This window comes from Gobius niger, assembly GCF_951799975.1.
Source record: "Gobius niger genome assembly, chromosome: 17".
Lineage (NCBI taxonomy): Eukaryota > Metazoa > Chordata > Actinopteri > Gobiiformes > Gobiidae > Gobius > Gobius niger.
In genome coordinates, this window is record NC_136868.1 from 28,414,815 (window position 1) to 28,433,287 (window position 18,473).

General features: G+C 44.0%; 1 protein-coding gene across 1 annotated transcript in view; it reads left to right on the plus strand.

The window, feature by feature from the left end:
* LOC306977344 (contactin-associated protein-like 4) overlaps positions 1–18,473 on the plus strand; it is a 330,278-nt gene that overhangs the window by 139,862 nt on the left and 171,943 nt on the right. The window contains exons 6-7 of the mRNA XM_079575645.1: positions 6,668–6,843; positions 11,515–11,661. Coding sequence (XP_079431771.1) covers positions 6,668–6,843; positions 11,515–11,661 — 323 coding nt within the window. The remainder of the gene's footprint in view (positions 1–6,667; positions 6,844–11,514; positions 11,662–18,473) is intronic.

Consider the following 18,473-nt stretch of genomic DNA (forward strand, 5'->3'; position numbering starts at 1 on the left):
TGTTTTTATACTTCTGGTTAACAGAGTTTGTTGTTTCCTGTACCGTTTTAGAGACCAGTGTGGCCTAAAACCATGAAATGAAAAGACAAATTGCCTGCTGTGTCTCTCAACTATGTCACGTTTTTTCCCTTTAATTCCCTTGGCGGTGAATATCTGCACTATTTTTACGTTTGACGAAGCGGCGCCGTGCACGCCCCGGTCTCGTTTTTATTAGAACAAATTGCCGCTGTGCTCACAAAGCCTTTTTTCAGCAGCAAACAAAGACTCTTCCTGCAGGATTTGCAGAGCTGTAACCACCACACACCGGGAGGACGAGGCCAGCTGGCAGCCGGGCCTCTCTCCGCCGTGAGTTGTGAGGTGATTACGGCGGCATTTGCGTGCTGGATCCGCGCAGTTGTCGGGGGCACTGATTTACGCCGAATATCGGGGAGAGGCTTTACAAACGGCCCACTGTTCTTCCGCGCTGTTACCGAACCCCCACCCCGCCGCCACCGTCCTCGTGCAAAACAAGGATCTAACCGGTGCTTAGAATAGAGAGATGCCAGGTTGCGGATAATAGGAGCGCCGCAGGGCTATAAAAACTGCCAGCCACTTTGCATTTGGGCAAAAAAAATAAAATAAAAAAATGCAAGAGAGACCGAGCAGCACCTGTGAAAGGACTTGGAGATTTGTGAAGTCCTTGAGCGCGACTACGCCTGCCAATTATGCAACATTTTTTTTTTTACATGTTTTTTTCCCGACCCTGTGGGACCTTTCGTGCGGAGTTTGTGCATGTTCTCCTCCTCGTCTGGGTGCAGGGGTGTCCACTGAGCGCCCCCCAAAAGCATTGTCCCGGCAAGTGTGGACGGCCCTGCAGTAAAGCTAACCTAACCTTCATTTTCATTTGCCATGTATAGCCGCACCCTATACCATAAGATAAGATAAGATAGAACTGTATTGATCTCACAATGGAGAAATTCACTTCAGCTCTCGAGAAACTAATAATCCGGAAAGTGTGTAATCAAAAGAAAAGAGGGTAATGCACAAACAAGCTTTAGTAAATGGGGGTGTCTTGTGTACAGTGAATAATAAAAACTCCTGAAAAGGGGAGCTGCGAGAATATAGGTTTCCTCCAGGTACTCCGATTTCCTCTACCACTAAAAACACGTACAATAGGTGAATCCTCCCGCCAGGTGATTCTGACCACATCTGGACATGGTCCCCGTGGCCCAATGCTCCTCACGGGTCGCCCCAGTGGCATTGAAGGATGGGTCAAAATGCAGAGGACAACTTTCCCTACGGGGACAATAAAGTATACGTTTTTACATACCTGAGCTTAGACGACTTGATGCGTACCTGTCTGGTCTTTGTGTGTGCCCTCAGTCACGCAAAACGACCAAAGATCTTGTTAGCATTTGGCCTCTCCCAATGTCTTCCTATAGCTCCAAATGCGGTGAAGTTTGAAGCTACCACGCTCCTCCACGGGCACGCACAAAGACCAGACAGGTACGCATCAACTCGTCTAAGCTCAGGTAAGAACATATCACAGTATGGAAGAACTGTGTGCCCTCAGTCAGGCAAAAAGACCAAAGATGTTGTTAGCATTGGCCTCTCCTAGTATATTCCTATAGCTCCAAATGTGTAAGCTCAGGTAAGAACATATCTCAGTATGGACAAACTGTGAACGATTCCTTTAGCCTTAATGAACAGGCCGAGAGATGATGCAGAACTTTTCCCAGGGCTTTTTTTGTTGTTGACAGAGTAGCAGCTTCTCAGACAGGTGGGAGACTGTCAGAAAGCGAGGAGTGAAGAGCTGTGGACTGTGCACTGCATCTGGCATCCCTCCGTTCTCCATCTCCATCTCTCCCATAGCATCTCATATCATCCACTCGCTCACGACGTCACGTTATGTCAAGAACAAACAGGACCCTGTTCAATATGACGAGTCCTGTGTGTCTGAAAGATCATTCACTTAAATGCCATACAGTTAAAAACAGCGGAACATGAGCCACTGTCAAAGCGGGCCTTATGAAAAACACAATGTACGCGGCACTGTGTCATTAATTAGTAATACATGAGTTAATTATTAGCTCACATGAGCTTCTTCCCAAAACACAAACTGTCTGAGTGGCATGTAATTGTAAAAGTAATCCCATTGGTGGAGAGATAAATAAGGAGCGTGACACTGTGGGACACCTCTCACTGTGGGACACCTCTCACTGTGGGACACCTCTCAGTCGTGTCCCACAGTGGACAGAGGACGTTTATCCCGGGCTGCTCTAAGACTGTACAACAGGCCATGCTGATGTGTACTTCAGTACTATTGTGTTGTATAGCTTTTGACTTTTGTATAGCTTTTTTTTTTTTTTTATGAATGAAGGTTTATTCGGTTACAAAACATAAAACAAAATGTATGTACTGCAAATTCATCACAGACAAGGCGGGAAACCGTGAAGCCGTGGCTTATTTTGCCTACCCTGTTTACAAAACAACAAAACAACATCTACCCATCAAAGACGTTACACAAAACAAATATATACAATATATTATATATATACTTATACATACACACATATACAGTACACATATTTTCACATATTCTTCTTTTCTAAAATAAAATTATGGAAATTTGTAAATACAAATACTTATTTGATTCTCTATCTATTCCAAATTATGCACAACAGTAATGCATGAGCTTAACTTAACCACATTTTCTTAAGCATTTTTTGTATATTTCTCAAAAATGAAGGTTTTAAACTGTTTTTTGAAATAATGAATGGAATTGCTCCTCTTAAGATCATCATTGAATTTGTTCCACAAGTCGACCCCTTTCACCGAAAGTTAGTTTGGACCATTTGTTTTTTAAACATGTTTTCTCCTCTCAGGGTATATTTCTGGTCCCTGTTTGCAAACAGACAAAGTATATTTTCAGGCAGTATTTTCCTATGGACTTTGTACATAAATACTGCGGTGTTCAGACTGACTAGATCACAGAATTTAATTGCTTTAAATTTGCAGAATATTGCGTTTGTCGGTTCATTATACGGTGAGTGATTGACTATCCTTCTGGCTTTTTTTTGTAAAATAAAAATAGGTTTTGTGTTTGTAGCGTATGCATGCCCCTCACGGTACTTTCTCTGCTCTGGGAGAGCTTCACAAATGGGAGACTAAAATATTATGTTTATCTATAAATTTTTGTATTTTGTATTTATACTTTATTGTCCCCGTAGGGAAATTTGTCCTCTGCATTTAACCCATGCTTCGATGCCGCTGGGGCGACCCGTAAGGAGCAGTGGTCAACGGCCGTACCACGCCCGGGGACCCATCTCCATGATGTGGAGCCAGGCTGATGGTCAGAATCACCTGGCTGGAGGATTCACCTATTGCACATGTTTTTAGTGGTAGGGGAAACCGGAGTACCCGGAGGAAACCTACGCAGACACGGGGAGAACATGCAAACTCCACACAGAAAGGCCCCGTCCTGGTGAGCCCTCTGATCGTGGGATGGCAGGTTAAAATCATCCATAAATCCTTACAAAGACATTTGTTGAGGATCCATTTTATGCTTTTGTGTGTTTTTCCTCCATGGTTCTTCAGTAAAGATGCAAAAACAGACCTGGAGTTGTGTTTTGAGCTGCTAGGGCATCTTTGAGTAATCTTTGAATCTTCACTGGTGGCTACTCTTAGCCACCAGTCAGCTCCCAAAAACCTCTATCTGCTCCCAAAAGCTCCTCCTGGGATCCTGCATATCCAGGAAATGCTTTCCTCAGCTCTCTTTCTCTTGCTAAGCCTAAAAACACTCGCCATAGCTTCACTACAGCCACATGGGGCGCTGGTCTATTCTTTCCTTTCTGCTGTTAATTTAGTGATATCGATGTCTTTGAGATTATTGCCAAAACCAGCAAAAAAAGTATAATACAAGCTCTTTAAAATACCATCAATCCACCTTCTTCCTCTTTATATGGGGCCAGGTCACAGAGATAGACTTGCTCACTGCCTACAGCTGTTCCAGGGGGATCTTGACTCGAAAGACGTCGTCCCCTCAGTGAGCCTTAGGTCTTCCCCGGGGCCTCCCCCCGACAGGACATGGCTGGAACACTTTCCCAGGAGGCATCCGAAACAGACGCCTGAGCCACCTCACCTTTACGCTGATGTCATGAGCTGGTTTTTTTAGATATTTCTGTACATGCACATTATTTTTCAGACGCGTTCCAAAGCTAAGATGTCTTTTGTACGAACAGCCACCGCCGCTTATGTCGTTTCTGGCTTTGTTTGTCTGATGACAGCTGAGTGGGCTCCGTCTCACATCTATTTTTTCTGTATTAATTCCCCTGGTGGAAAGAAAATAGGCTTCATAATTATAGCCTTATATATTTTGTGTGTTGTCAGATGCAGCTCTCAGCAGATTTCCCCCATCTCCGCCGCCTCACAAAGATGGATGCACTTCTTCAGACGGGGCGACGCTGATTCATCATTAATTACGGCCGTAGCTCTCATTCTTTGCGTGTTTGTCGAGCGGCTGCAGACAGATTTCGAGATGACCCGCGCGCTTCAGGACACAGACATAAAGATAAAATGCACTCGAGTGGCAATGTTTTCCATTTGGGTTCAACATCAAACGTGCACCCAGCGTTTTATGTGCCCGCAGACGGACGAGCCCTGATGGAAAAGCGCATTACAAAGTGACGCTAAAGTGATGCGTGTCTTGTTGTGGAGCTCTTTAAAGAAAAGTTTGGGGTGGTATTTAAGTGTAAAAAACAAACTTTTGATCAGTTCTTTACAATACAACATGCTCATTGTGTTGTGTGTGTACTCGAAGGACCTGGTGGGAGTTACGTGGCTGTTCCGCATGGCCCGGCTCTACCGCGCAACCAAGCGATCTATGTGCACGTGTCGACTCTACCCTGTGCACGTTTGCTTTTCTACAAGACAACACAACCGCAGTCGCCACAGAGGAGCACGCTGCACAGAACGTTATTAAAGTTTAGTGATCAACGCGATGAGAACAAATGTGGACAAATGCTGCCTTCTGGTGGGGGTCATGGAATCATTCAGAGGTGCCAAGGCAAATAAAACAGTAAAGACAACCCGAAAATACAAACTATGACGGTTTAAGTGACTTGCAAATGTTTTATGCTAACACCAGCTAAAATTGCACATACAACCAGTTACTACACGAAAACAAAGCCGTTTTCCGGCTGCGCAGAGAAACGGTGCATTGTTGACTTTTTCCATTTTACACAAATCAATCGACTAAACATCAGATTTGAGCGGAGAATATTTTCCCTCGTTCTCCGTTTAAATGAATGGGCTTGGCGCTCGACCAGGAGTGTCTGTACAACGGAAGTGCCAAGACAAAGCAAAAAGTGGCAAAAGTGGGCGGGGCGGAATAAGGTGAATAGCCAGAGGTTGGACCCGAAACGTATTGCTGGGTTTCAGGTGACATCACAGGGTTCTAAAGGCCTGTAATATAATATAGAGGTAAACACTTTTTGTTTTTGAGGAACTTTTTGGTCATGTACAGAGAGAGAGAGATAGATCATGGACCCAGGGAATGATATTAATTATCTTTTTTTTTTTTCACATACATTTTCTTTTTGGATGCGACTTGTAAAAGTGTAATGCAATTAATAGGAAAAACTGCCCCTGACTGGGTCCTGGGACATCATCCCATTCTAGAACCTGCAACCGAGCAATACCTGGTCAGACCGTTTTTTGTTATGCAAGACACATATATTTTATATATATATAAGCAAGTAAGTTAATTTTTTTAATGTTTCCCCGAGCGCCAGCCCATGCTGGCTGCTCGTGCTCCTACAGGTCGCCCCTTGCGACACTGAGGATGGGTTAAATGCAGAGAACTCATTTCTCTACAGAGATTTCTCTACAGAGATGAATACAGTATAACTTAACTTAGATTAGCGCTTGTGTGTTGTTTACAACAAGGCTACAGACATTTAGAACAAAGATTTCTGTCATGTTTATGCTGAGTTATATTTAGATATCGTTTATTGTAAGTTTGTCATGCAGTCTCGATACCGGACTGCATGTGATGTTATTGCAACAGGCCTGGTGATCACTCCTTTAGCAGCACAGTGGCTCAGTGGCGAGCTTTTTGGCTGGCGTACCTATGGCCCGGTCAGAACTGATGTGCAATAGTTTAGTCACAATGCACGCACTTCGTGCCACACGTCAACGGCCCCTCATTATTACACTCTCAACTTCATTCAGTCTAATGAGTCTGTAGTCCGTGCTCACCAAAGCCTCTGGAGATTTTTGGGATGTAAATAACTACACCATTGTGACACAAAACCCTGCTTCTTGTGCGTTTTCATTCACAAATATTGATATGTTTTATGTCCACGTGAACTGCGGAGGGTGCCCGAGATGACGCTGTGATCCAAATATAGTCATTTCCTTTCTGGAAGACACCCGCTGTCGAAGACTCAACAACATCTCCATTAACAGTAGCTCCTACAAGCTCCACATTTTCCAGTCTTGTAATTCACAAAATTTTGGACGTTACAGAGGATCTTTTTGTTATCTAATTTCTAGCCTGATTTATTAGGCTTCGAGCTGCAAAAAAGGAGGCAAAGGCAGCACGGAAAATATTACTGACAGTGGAAAAAACAGTCTTGGCTGCATTTCCTCGTCCCTCACCGTGTGGTGTTTTGTTTCTGTTTCGCAGGGGGGAGCTCCTTGTCTGGCGGTCACCTCCTGGCGTCAGTGGGGAGTCTCCTGGACGATCAGCACTGGCATTACGTCAAACTGGAACGAGTCGAGGGCCATCTGAACCTGACGGCGGACCACACCACTCACCCGGTGCATGTGCCCGCGGAGCTGAGCCACTGGGACATCGACCAGGTAACGTCACACAGGCCGGGAGGAGGGGGGACATGAGACCATGAGAGATGCCAATGTCTGGGCTTTCTGTAGATGTGGAGGAACAATCTGTCTCCTGTTTACAATCCCTCCCTCAGGTGTAAATCATGTTCAGGGATTGAAAATGAGACCTAAGTGACTCACTGACCAGGCGTGCGGCCCAGTCCTGCAGCTCAGAACAATGGTTATATAGAGGAACTGGCTGAGTGTGAAGGAGAACTAGGTGAGGCTGTGGCTGCGTCTATTTTTGCCGGACGTCGTAGAAGGCCGCGGCACTTTCTGATCGAGCCCAAGGAATCACACAAACCAAACAGGAAGTCAGGTGCCAACCAGGAAAGAGAATCCGGTGAATTTCAGAAAAAAAATCAGCTACTAACTTGGCTAATGTAAACAAAACGTCAAAACCGAGATAGGAGGCTATGGAGGAGCAGGCAGAGGATCACGGAGGATGTTTGTGAACCCGGACAATACGTTTCACCAATGAAGAGGAAAACTCTCGCTGTATTTGGATCCTGTGGATTTCTGAGCAGATATCCAGAAAGGACCTGGCATGGAGTGGCTTGACTTCTGCCAGTGAGTTGTAAGTTTGATCTGTCTTTTTTTTCCACATAAATGCGCTGTTTACTAGTATTTCTTCAGGGGCAAAGTTGTTATCGATGTGAAACCTCGCAAAGTTGCGGTCCTGTGAGGGCTCCGCACCATAAACAATCCGTGCACAAAATGGGAACTCAGCGTGAGTCACAGAAAACCGTACGGAATCCAATGTGAGCCCGGCTTTAGTCAACTTTATGGCATTTTATTAAAACTCATAATGCATAGCCTGAGGAATCTGCCACAGAACATGACACTTTCATCTAGTTTTGGTCAGCCAAAATATTGCTTTGACTAAATTTATGACCAAATGTTTTAGTTGATGATTGAAACACTGCTCTGTAAGCCCTGATTTACCATTGATGACCAAGAAGAAAAAAAAAAAGATTAGTTATTTATACCGATTGTAGCTTAAATTTGGCTTCTGGCTCACACTTAGCCAGCTATCAGTTAACTCTCGAAAACTGGGACAATCTGTTTCCTCAAACGAAGCTTAATGCTCTTCACTTACACAGTATTTACCAGGGGGGATTCAAATGTATTCCAAAGTGCTTCCTTTTTTAAACTCTTAAAGCTGGGGTACCTGATTTTTCCTGTTCCAAAAATGAAATGTTTAGTCTTTGGCCCAAACTCATTTCTAGCTCACACAATCCCTCCTGCACACCCGAATTGTTCAAGCAAATTAATTATATGCATGTTTCACGCCCGTGTACAGCTTTGAGCAGTGGCAAAGTGAAGCGTGGGAGCACACCCTAAATAAATTGCATTGATTTAGATACTACTTCTATCGTCCATTGCTCAATAAAAATGTGGATGAAGACAATGCATCAACATCTGTTTTTTGCTGTGTTTACAACATACTCTCTGGTAGCAAAATACATTGTACTTTACAACGACAAAAAGTCAGGTACCTCAGCTTTAACACTTAGAAAAATAGATAAAAATAGAATATTGTCCAACAAATATATTAACCGTAATAAAGCAGCAACCTCTCTCTCTCTTGGTACAGCTGCGTTTTTTGCCTTTTTCTGCAAAGTAGAAGGTTTCGGTGTCCCACATTGTTTTACTTTGTATGTGAAAGCAGCTTTTTAAAAGTAAACAAACAGCTAGCTTATGCGCTAAAGACATTTGAGACCTTCTTCTGAAACATTGAAGAGGCACCAAGAGCCCCCCACAGCTGCAGCACAGGGGAGGCGTCACAAGAGGAGCTTCTACAGGAAACAAAAAAGAGACAAACTAGGAGGCATCCGGGAAAGACTCACAGCTAAGCCACACAAGCCTCTATCACTACTAGTGTTCTGGCTAATGGACGTTCACTGGAGAATAAAACAGATTAACTACTAAGCTCTACCCAGAAGATGGTAGCCTGGTTTTTCCAGACCGTCGTACTCATTTCGTTTCGTACACGGGTTTGGATCTTCACAATTGAGCTCTGTTATCAGGTGGGAGGGGGGAACTCCTTTGAAACGAGTGGATCTGATTTTGGCTAGGGCCCGAGTGAGTGAAGCAGCTATCATAACTCTTGGGAGCATTCCAAGGCTTCAGTTTTAATTTCCGGATATTTGGGAGCTGAGCCAGAACGGATTGAAGAGCTTCCTTTACTTTCGTATCCGCCGCCTTTGCCAAACTACAACCAGCAAATGCGGCGCAAATGCTTAACGTCACCTACAACACCCGCCTCCCCCGCTCGCTGAATAGTAGGTTGAAATTCAACCGATGTAACGCGGCCACTGAGATCAAACCCAGACGTACATGTAGGAAAATTGTAATTGATACTGTACGGAGTTTAAAAATGTTAAAATTAAGTATTTTCCTCCCCCTACGTGTTCCAGCAATGTCCTAAGGTGTAGAAGTTCACCACAACTGCCTCTAAAATCCTGCACTGTCACTCAAAAAGGTGTTAATTCCAAAGTACCGTCATGCATGAGCTTAAAGGAACAGGCCACCGTTTTTTCATACTGAGATATGTTCTTACCTGAGCTTAGACGAGTTTGCCGATCAGCAGCCAGTAGTCTGTTCACGTCGCGTTGGCACAAGTCAGCATGCTTTGGCCACAGCCAGAGGTCAGTCCCAAAATGTATACCTGGTCAGATTGATATAGCACTGGCCACCGCTATGGAAAAGCTCACCAAACCGGGTTGACCAGGCATTGGGCTGATATGCGCTTGCCTGTGGAGACACCTTTACTTACTTAAAAAGAGAGCCTTTTTTTCAAATGATCCTGATTTCAGTTATAGCTAAAATAATCGTGATTATTTTCCCATAATCGATCTACTGAATATCCTTCTTCTTTCAGATGTTTAATTAATAAGTTTAATTTACTTCGACTTTTGATCACTTATTTGGCCCAGATTCTAAACATTGTGGAAAAGAGCAGATTTCTTGTGGAGTTACTGAAGTTATATTAGTTTATGCATGTGCGCCTTCATGTGTTTTGGCTCGGAGGCAGCTCCCGGCGTTATATGAAGGAAAAGAAGGCTGCTGCTTTGGCCACTGGGGGGAACAAAGCCAGTATAGTGTGTCTTGATGAGAACATATTGTACAAATATCTTCATGTCTCACAAGTTTTCTTTGCAAGTGCAGTGCCAGTCAAAAGTTTGGAAATATACCGTGACGCCCTCCCCAGGAGAGAGTCGACTGCTTAACTTTCCTCACAAAGTCGCACCACCACTGACAGCAAATTTTCTGGTAAGCCGATGGAAATGCGAATGAGACTGAAGGTGCACATTTAGGCAAAATAATGGCCAAGGACTGGTGTCATACTGTACAACAAACACACACAGAACCTCTCCTCAGTTGAATGTGTTCGTAAACTGCCTTTGGGTCAGACCAACCCAAGTGTGGCTTCCAAACTGCGCCTTCGACCAACATCACATGGACAAAATTCACACATATTCAAGGTGAGGGAGGTGCCTTGTCTAAGAACACACTGGTCAATACATCTGCCAGTTTAGGGTTATTTTCTCCAATTATACATATCCAAAGTGTATTGACCGGAGAGCTAACAGCCTTTAATGCCAGTGTGAGACCTCATTTGAAAGCTAAGACAGACTAGTTTCACAACTTACATCACATTTGCCGTTCCTAACCCTAACCCCTGACCCCTAACCCTAACTTCCTGATCGGGGGGGGGGGGGTGGCAAGTGACAGGATAGCGGGTTAAATCTCTGTGCTCACTGGCATACATTTAGTTTTATATTTGATAAGCCTGAAAGTTCAATATAAATAAATAAATGGTCATATTTATACAGAGCCTTTCTTCGTGCTTTAGGCTTTACGTCAAGGACCCAGACACCCATTCACACACTCATTCATACACCAGTGTACTCAGACACTGGAGGTAAGGTGAGTGAATTGTCTTGACCAAGGACACAACAACAGTGTACACCCGCGGGATTCGAACCGACCCTCCGGTCTCAAGCCTCATTAATTGATGCTTATTTTACATATCGTATCGAGGTGCAGGGAAACGCATGCAGTAGTGCAACAGATCAAATGTTTTTGCTTCAAAAAAAGGCTGTAAGAATTGTACATTGTAAAGGCTCTAGTCTAGAAAGATGAATATCGATGACCAACAGTAGTAAGTCTCGATAACACAGGTTAGACTTTAGAAATGTGTAAAAGCTTAAATGCAGTGACAGTAACTACGCTTGGAACGCACGGATTTATGGCAGCGAACGATTTCTTTCTTTCTGGAGTAAATGTTGAGGACGAAGAAGAAAATCCATCTGAAAATGCGCCTTATCGAGCGTGTGTAGAAATGACGGAAGTCTTTGGAGAGATCCCTGATTTAAAACGATAAAATAAAAGGCTGATGAAAAAATGATTACAGGATTTAAAGCGTTTGGAAGGAAAGGAAAATTGCAATGTGCTTACTGTACAGTATATGAAATGACAGGATGATGGATGCTTTTCTGAATGGCCTGGGCAGTGACTGAAAAGCAAAGGTAGGAGGCTGTGGTTGGCTGACGGTGACAGACGGGTGAGGAGGGGAGTCTTGGTCTGCAGGTGTGTTCCAGAGTGCTTTGAGTTTCGTGTTTGTGTTTCCTGTGTGCCTTCCAGCTGAGCGTGGGATCGGTGCAGTCACACTGGCTGCCGAGGCCGGCACTGTCCAACAGGAACCTGAGCGGATGTCTGGAGAACCTGCTCTACAACAACCTCAACCTCATCGAGCTGGCCAAGAAGAACAACCCCCAGGTGTCCACGCTCGTGAGTACCGCTTGCTCTTTGGATCACGCACTTACAGAATAAAATGACATCAAATTACATAAATAAATGATCGAAAACCCTATACACAATAATGTGATTATACTAAGCCTTTTAAAAACTCATCCAACGTCACAAGCTCTCTTCCATGGTCACTTAACCCCTGTAGTCGTGATGTTCAGCCGTATTAGCATTGTTGTAGCTTAAGCCTTTGCCTCCTACGCAACTGAAATAACATTTGCAAACCTCATGTCATGAAAACACCTGTCTGGTCTTTGTGCATGCGCTCAGTCACACAAAACGACAAAAGATGTTGTTAGCATTTGGCTGCTCCCAATGTATTCCTATGGCTCCAAACCGCGTGAAGTTTGAAGCGACCAAGCCCCACACAGGCACGCACAAAGACCAGACAGGTACGAATCAACTCGTCTAAGCTCAGGTAAGAACATATCACAGTATGGAAGAACTGTGTGCCCTAAGTCACGCAAAAAGACCAAAGATGTTGTTGGCATTTGGCCTCTCCCAGCATATTCCTATGGCTCCAAACAGGGTGAATTTTGAAGCGACCAGTAAGCGACAGTTACGTATCACTCATCTGAGCTCAGGTGAGAACATATCTCAGTATGGAAAAACGGTGACCTGTTGAAGATCTTTGCGACGAGGCCCGGGTGGAGATGATAGCATGGAGGTTGCTGATTCTTTTGTGTTTTCTGTTGTACTTTGGTCATTTTAGCAATATTTAAGTGCTGATTCCGATGGTGATATGGTAAAATAGTATGAGTGTGCAGCTTGTTTCTCACGTGTGGCCATAGGGTCTGACTTAACAGAGAACAGAAATGCCAAACATTCAGGTGGTTCTGATCGAGTTCTGAACTGACCGGTCTGTTCGCCCCCAGCACTCTGTAAGTCTAGTTCTGATGACGCGGGCCTGGGAATGAGGTGAAAATCTGCAAGAGGTTTAGTTTATTCATTTTCATTGCGTAATTTGTCCGTCTTCTCCGAGCCTGTTGTGACTTTGAAAGTACTGTATGCGTGAAATCGTTGGAGTTGAGTAAACAGCCCGTGAGAAAGCGAGCGTGTGTGTGTGGGCCTCGGTCGGGGGAGGCAGATTCAAGGCAATTTCATGCTTTGGATCAATACAGAGGAGTAGCCACAACAAAGAGCTGCTAAAAATACAATTTTACTACAGCTCCAACTCCCTCGCTCTCAGCCCTGGCCCAGACCTGCATACAGTTACAGAATCACAGCTGTGGAAGGAAAACAGCGGAGGCCGGGGATAATAAAAGGAAAGTGAAGCGTGGTGGTGACCTTGAGAAAAACATCACAGCATAAACATTGATAGCACACATTTAATTGGATTTATCATGCATAACTGAGGCTCAAAACATTCTTTTAGTTGAATCAGCATTGCTTTTTTACCTTTTTCGAATGTGAAATATCTTACATGTAAAGAAAAGACAGCAAGGAGTGAGAGGTTGGGCGCTGGTTGGTAGAGTCCAATCTTCTACGGCTTCATGCGACAGAAAAGTGTCTGTGTGAGTAAAGAAGTGGGCAGTAAAGGGTTGGGTAGGCATTAGCAACAAGTGTAAAAAGTTGATAAATAAGAAGTTAATCTAGAGTAAAATCAGGAGAGCATGTCTGTTTGATACATCTCTGGAATCTTCCATATATGGTCATGTTTGAAACAGTTAAGGGGGAAAACAAAGAAGAGAAAAATCTTAACTTTCTCAAATCTAAAATATTTTGTATAATTTTCTACCCAATAAAGATACGAAGACATGGAGGGGAGCAAAGTGGTTCAACAGCCCATAATACACAAATAACAGAGAATGCTAACTTGATGCTGCATGTTAGCATCGTGCTAGCTAGCGCAAGTGACGACTGCTGTTTTTTTAATTTTTTTTGTCGCTTCTACTGAACAATCTGCTATGAAAAAACATCCATATGGACCCGATTTAGACTTGACTTTATTTATGCGTGACATGTAAGTTGATATTCCACCAGAAAACGCCCAAAAAGAGTGAAAAAATGTGTTTCCCAAAAGATTCTCTTTTCCCCCTTCGGCGAAGCTACGCCCCCTTTTATGACGAGAGTCCGTCTGTATCTACGTCTGAATACAGACGGGGTGACATTGTGACCATCGATGAAGAGGGTAAAGTTCTGGACAGAGGGGAGGAGAGATTTGGGGCCGGTGATGAGGAGTTCTGTTTTATTGCTGTTGAGTTTGAGAAAGTTATTGTCCATCCAAGTTTTGATATCTGAGATGCAGTCATTGATGGTGGAGAGCATTACCGGGGTGATGAATTGGGTGATGTAGAGTTGGGTATCGTCGGCGTTAGCAGTGAAAGTGGAGTCCATGGTGGTGGATGATCTGACCGAGGGGAAGCATGTAGATATTGAAGAGGAGGGGGCCGAGCACGGAACCTTGGGGGACACCGTGGGTGGGTTGTTGACAGAGACGAAGTGATGACGGTTGGAGAGGTAGGAGGTGAACCAGAGGAGTGCTGTGCTGGAGATGCCGATTGATTGCAGACGGTGGAGGGGGACGGTGTGGTCTATTGTGTCAGATGCAGCGGAGAGGTCGAGTCCGCTAAAGTAGAGCTGTTGTTGCAAGGGTGGAATGATAACATCATTTTGAGAAAACGGGCCCAGACGTTTTGTTACATTGACGTGTGCGCCTGTATATTCCTGTCTTTAGCCGCTGCTGTCTCCCTAAAAGGAAATTTTCATATTTGGGTTACAGCGTCATCTCGGTCGCCTTTCATTCTACACGTGGATGCCAAACATGTCAACATTTGTGAATGAATAAGCGTGAGAAACCATTCTGTTTACCACCGCGATGCTGTAGTTATTTCCAGTAAATCTCCGGCTCGCTAGCGACAAAACGTTGTAAAATAAGCATCGCTAAGGGTGGGTTTCATTCTTTTTTTTTTTACTCCGGCGTTAAAGATGTTAAGTTTGAAAACTAGCTAAAAATCTCGTGAAATGCGTGAAAAATGTGTAATTGTGTCTGCCGGATCTCGCCTTAAGCCAAAAAATAGCAAAACAAAAGACTTTAATTACAAATCTCTGTTTTAGTGCTTGGACTAAAAATGATCGAGCTTAATCCTAAAACAGGCGCGTTTCCCATCGACGGCTCTTCCCGCGCTAATGTTGGTTTTATGCTAATAGAGCTAATAGGCACTGTCAGAATCGCCATTATCAGGTTCATTTTAATCCGCGTTATCGCCTCTGTGTCATGACCATCATCATAACCTCTGTCATTCCCATCTCGGCGCTCGTCAATTCCACATTTTAGGTCAGAAGCCTACAGCGTCAACACCGAAGACGGACGAGGGGGAACGAGTGCGCGTGGAGGATCGGCTCTGGGGTCTACAGTCAAGACAATGCATTTTATGTCAAATTACGTCTCATTAAGAGCTTTTGGGTTTATTTTAGATGATGGTTTTGCAGAGGTGATTGCAACAGGCTAAAGAGGCCGAGATTATGACTGTATTTCAGCCTAAGGGAGATGGTTAGAAAGTGGTGACGGACAAGGCGAGGACAAATAACATAAACGTTTCAAAGGATAGTGATAAAACATACGGCACCTGAGTAGTACTTCACTTCATTCAAGCAGTTTCTACGTAGCCTTTGACTGTTTTGTTCTTGTGCTTGCTTTGTTTTACTATGTCAATGTTCATTTTGTTTTTATTCATTTGTTGTAGCACTTTCAGGTTTCTTTGAAATGTAAAGTGCAATATAAATAACATGTATTATTATCAAGCAGTCGAGATTGATCCTGTTCACACTTTTCCTGCTGAAGTGCTTCGATCAGTATTTCTGACATTGCATTGATTAAACGAAACAGTTCTCCATGTTTTAAAAACCCCAGGACACCGGACCTGTTCTGCTCTTAAAGTGTGCACTGAAATGCCGATAGATGAAACTGAAAGCTTGTTTTCACTGTTTTACCAGAGGGAACTCCAGGCCAATTCCTCACTATCCTACACACACGCGCTTAGTCAATGTTGAGTAGGAACAAAAACGCCAGGATGTACATCCCAGCATTTTAAAACACCACAGGGGCAGCAGATGCAGTATTATAGCTCCCACAGTGACAGACACAGGCCTTCCTAATTCTACCGTGAAGGCCTGAGTCACACCCAGAGCACATGGCTACTTAATATGCGTCAGTCGTTAGTGGCTATCGGCTAATTTAAGCTTAGCTGCTTGTCATGTGTTGCTGAAGTTAGCCTTGCCAAAGTTAATGATGTTTGCGTGTTTAGACCCGCTGTTAGAGGGGATGATATGACAGACCAAGCACGTTATCCACGGTAACGCAGGTCATGTCACTCAGGTCAGTCGTGTGTGTTTCTGCTCCGTACAGTGTGAGCACATGCAGCCGTACACTTCTCGTATCCCATTCAGACGCACAGTGTGAGTGGATGATTCATTTAGCTTGTTCTAAATCGTGTCTCAAATCGCACAGTGTCTGCCCAGCTTAAAGGCGACATGGAAGCACTTTCCTTGCAATGAGTATATTTTTAGCAGGTGCAGAGCGTCCTCAGTGAGTGCATTATTGTATTTATGTTATGGAACCAAGGTGCTTTTCGATGCTTTTCGACCGTGACTCAAATGTTCTGCGGACATTTCTACCGTTCTGGCTCATTTATATGATGTTTCTGTTCCACCTTCTGGTCTCTGTACCGTGTTTGCACATGCACAACTGGATACCTTGAGTTGGTGACTGTGGCTCCCATTAGATGTACCCTTGGGCCACAAAGCAACCTCTATCGTCTCACTACAACCTTACTACCCAGTCCTGAAGAAGGTACATGGTCGCAGCTTATTCGATTGATTGGACTAGATAGTTACACTTTGTCCACATTGATCCAGAAAAAACAAGTAGTTGAAAAAGGCATTGGAAAATCTCTATCCGCTCTCTATCTGCTTCATAGCATACGTTATTTAGTAGTGTGTTGTGTTCAAAATAAAGCTCAAACACTCATGTTTCAAACCTTTTACATCAAAACATCTTGCAAATGTACTTTTCCGTCTGTACATTCAGCATCACCACTGTCTTTTGAATGCGGCTGATGAGTTGACGCGCCGTTTTGAATATTCATGATTCACAATGTTTGATGCCTCATCCTTAAGCAAACGGCTGTATATGGAAAAGATCCCGCACCACTGTAGCGGTAAGCCATGTGTGCGTGAATGTCTGTATCACGCGCCGTCACTTCTGGGTTCACAGCCAACAACCTCTTCAGCCTCTCCATCTCCACCTCCTCTTAGCCTCCCCTCGGCCATTTAATCCAAATTGAATCAACAAACTTTAATCTAAAGGGAAGAAGGATAATGCCCTTCTCAGCACCTTTTCCTTTTTATTTCACTTCCATTTTTACCGTAACAGCTTAAAAGCTTATTAAAATCCACCCACTGCAATCCCTGCCACTTGCTCCTGATGGATCGCCATCATCTCCCTAATGTCACCGAACTTTCCACAAGCACCTCATCAGCCCCGATATGGCCGGGCGTCACTCGAAGTTTGAGCGTTTTCCTCTGAGATTGAAAGCTGACCCCGAGGTTTCGGTGTTTCCCCCCGCGGCGTCCCATCCTCTCCCGTCCACCGTCCCCCCCCCCCCCTCCATCAGTATGATAATTCACTAATACAGGTGTCCTTTGGGCGCGAGACCTCCCTGACATTACTGAGTCAGCCCGTGCGCTCCCATCCATATTCATGCTCCGTCAGGCCCCTTCGCGCTGAGGAAGAGGAAATGATCCGTCCAATATGAATTTGGATTTAGTTTAGATCAAATGTTCAGATGTCCACGGTCATTAGATCATTTCTATTTGACTAGATAGAGACAATGTTTTTATATATACATACATCTATGAGCGAGGTGTGGGTTGCTCAAGCACATGTGCAACCGGCTGGGACAGTTTGATGAAATTGAAACGACAGCAAGAAGCAAAGCACAGACAAAATACCGAGGCGAGAGCTTCTTACTAACCTGAAGAGAGGGCAGCTGAATGCAGAGTCTGGGAGGTCATTTTATTTGACAGAAAGAGTTGTCCATGACGTCGTAAAAGTAAAGCTTTGTGGTAGTTTCAGCTCCTTGTTTGTCCATGGGCGATTTCAAAAAAGTGTCAGTAACAAAAGTGCATTTGCTTGGGTCATTGGGTCAGGTTTGATGTTCATTGGGTTGTGTTGGGCCGGGTCAGAAGCAAAGCCGACCCAGGCACCACTGTTGTTTATAACTTTATATGTACGTCTATGTCCGTTACATATACTTCAAATCTAATGTTGGCTTACTGATTACTGTAATGGTTATTGATTCACAATTTTAAGTTGTTTTGGTTCTTGGAGGGATTATCCACTCAGTAAGCTAAAGGAGCGCCAGATTTTGGGTTGCCAGATCCTATGGCTGAAACCAATTTGGAAAAGAACATGGCAAATGTGCCGGTCATCTTGCGATTGTCCCATGAGCTAAATTCTAGCTGAAAGTAAAGTACAAAGATGGGCATAAGTTTTCATGAATAAAAGTCCAAAATGAGGTACTGTGGTCATTAGTAGTTGTAGTAGTAGTAGTAGTAGCAATAACACAAGGAAGGGCATCTGTACTTGTCCAGACCATTAGTATCGTCAAACATGGCTGCTAGATCGGACACAGAGCTGGTCCTTACTGCCAGGGGATTACTATGGTAACAGCTTACCTAAAGTTTTATCATAATTTATGTTTATTTATTAGGATCCCATTAGCCACACCGAAAGCTGCTGCTATTCTAAATAATATATGGCCTGGTGTTTCTAACAGGCAAGATATTCCAAT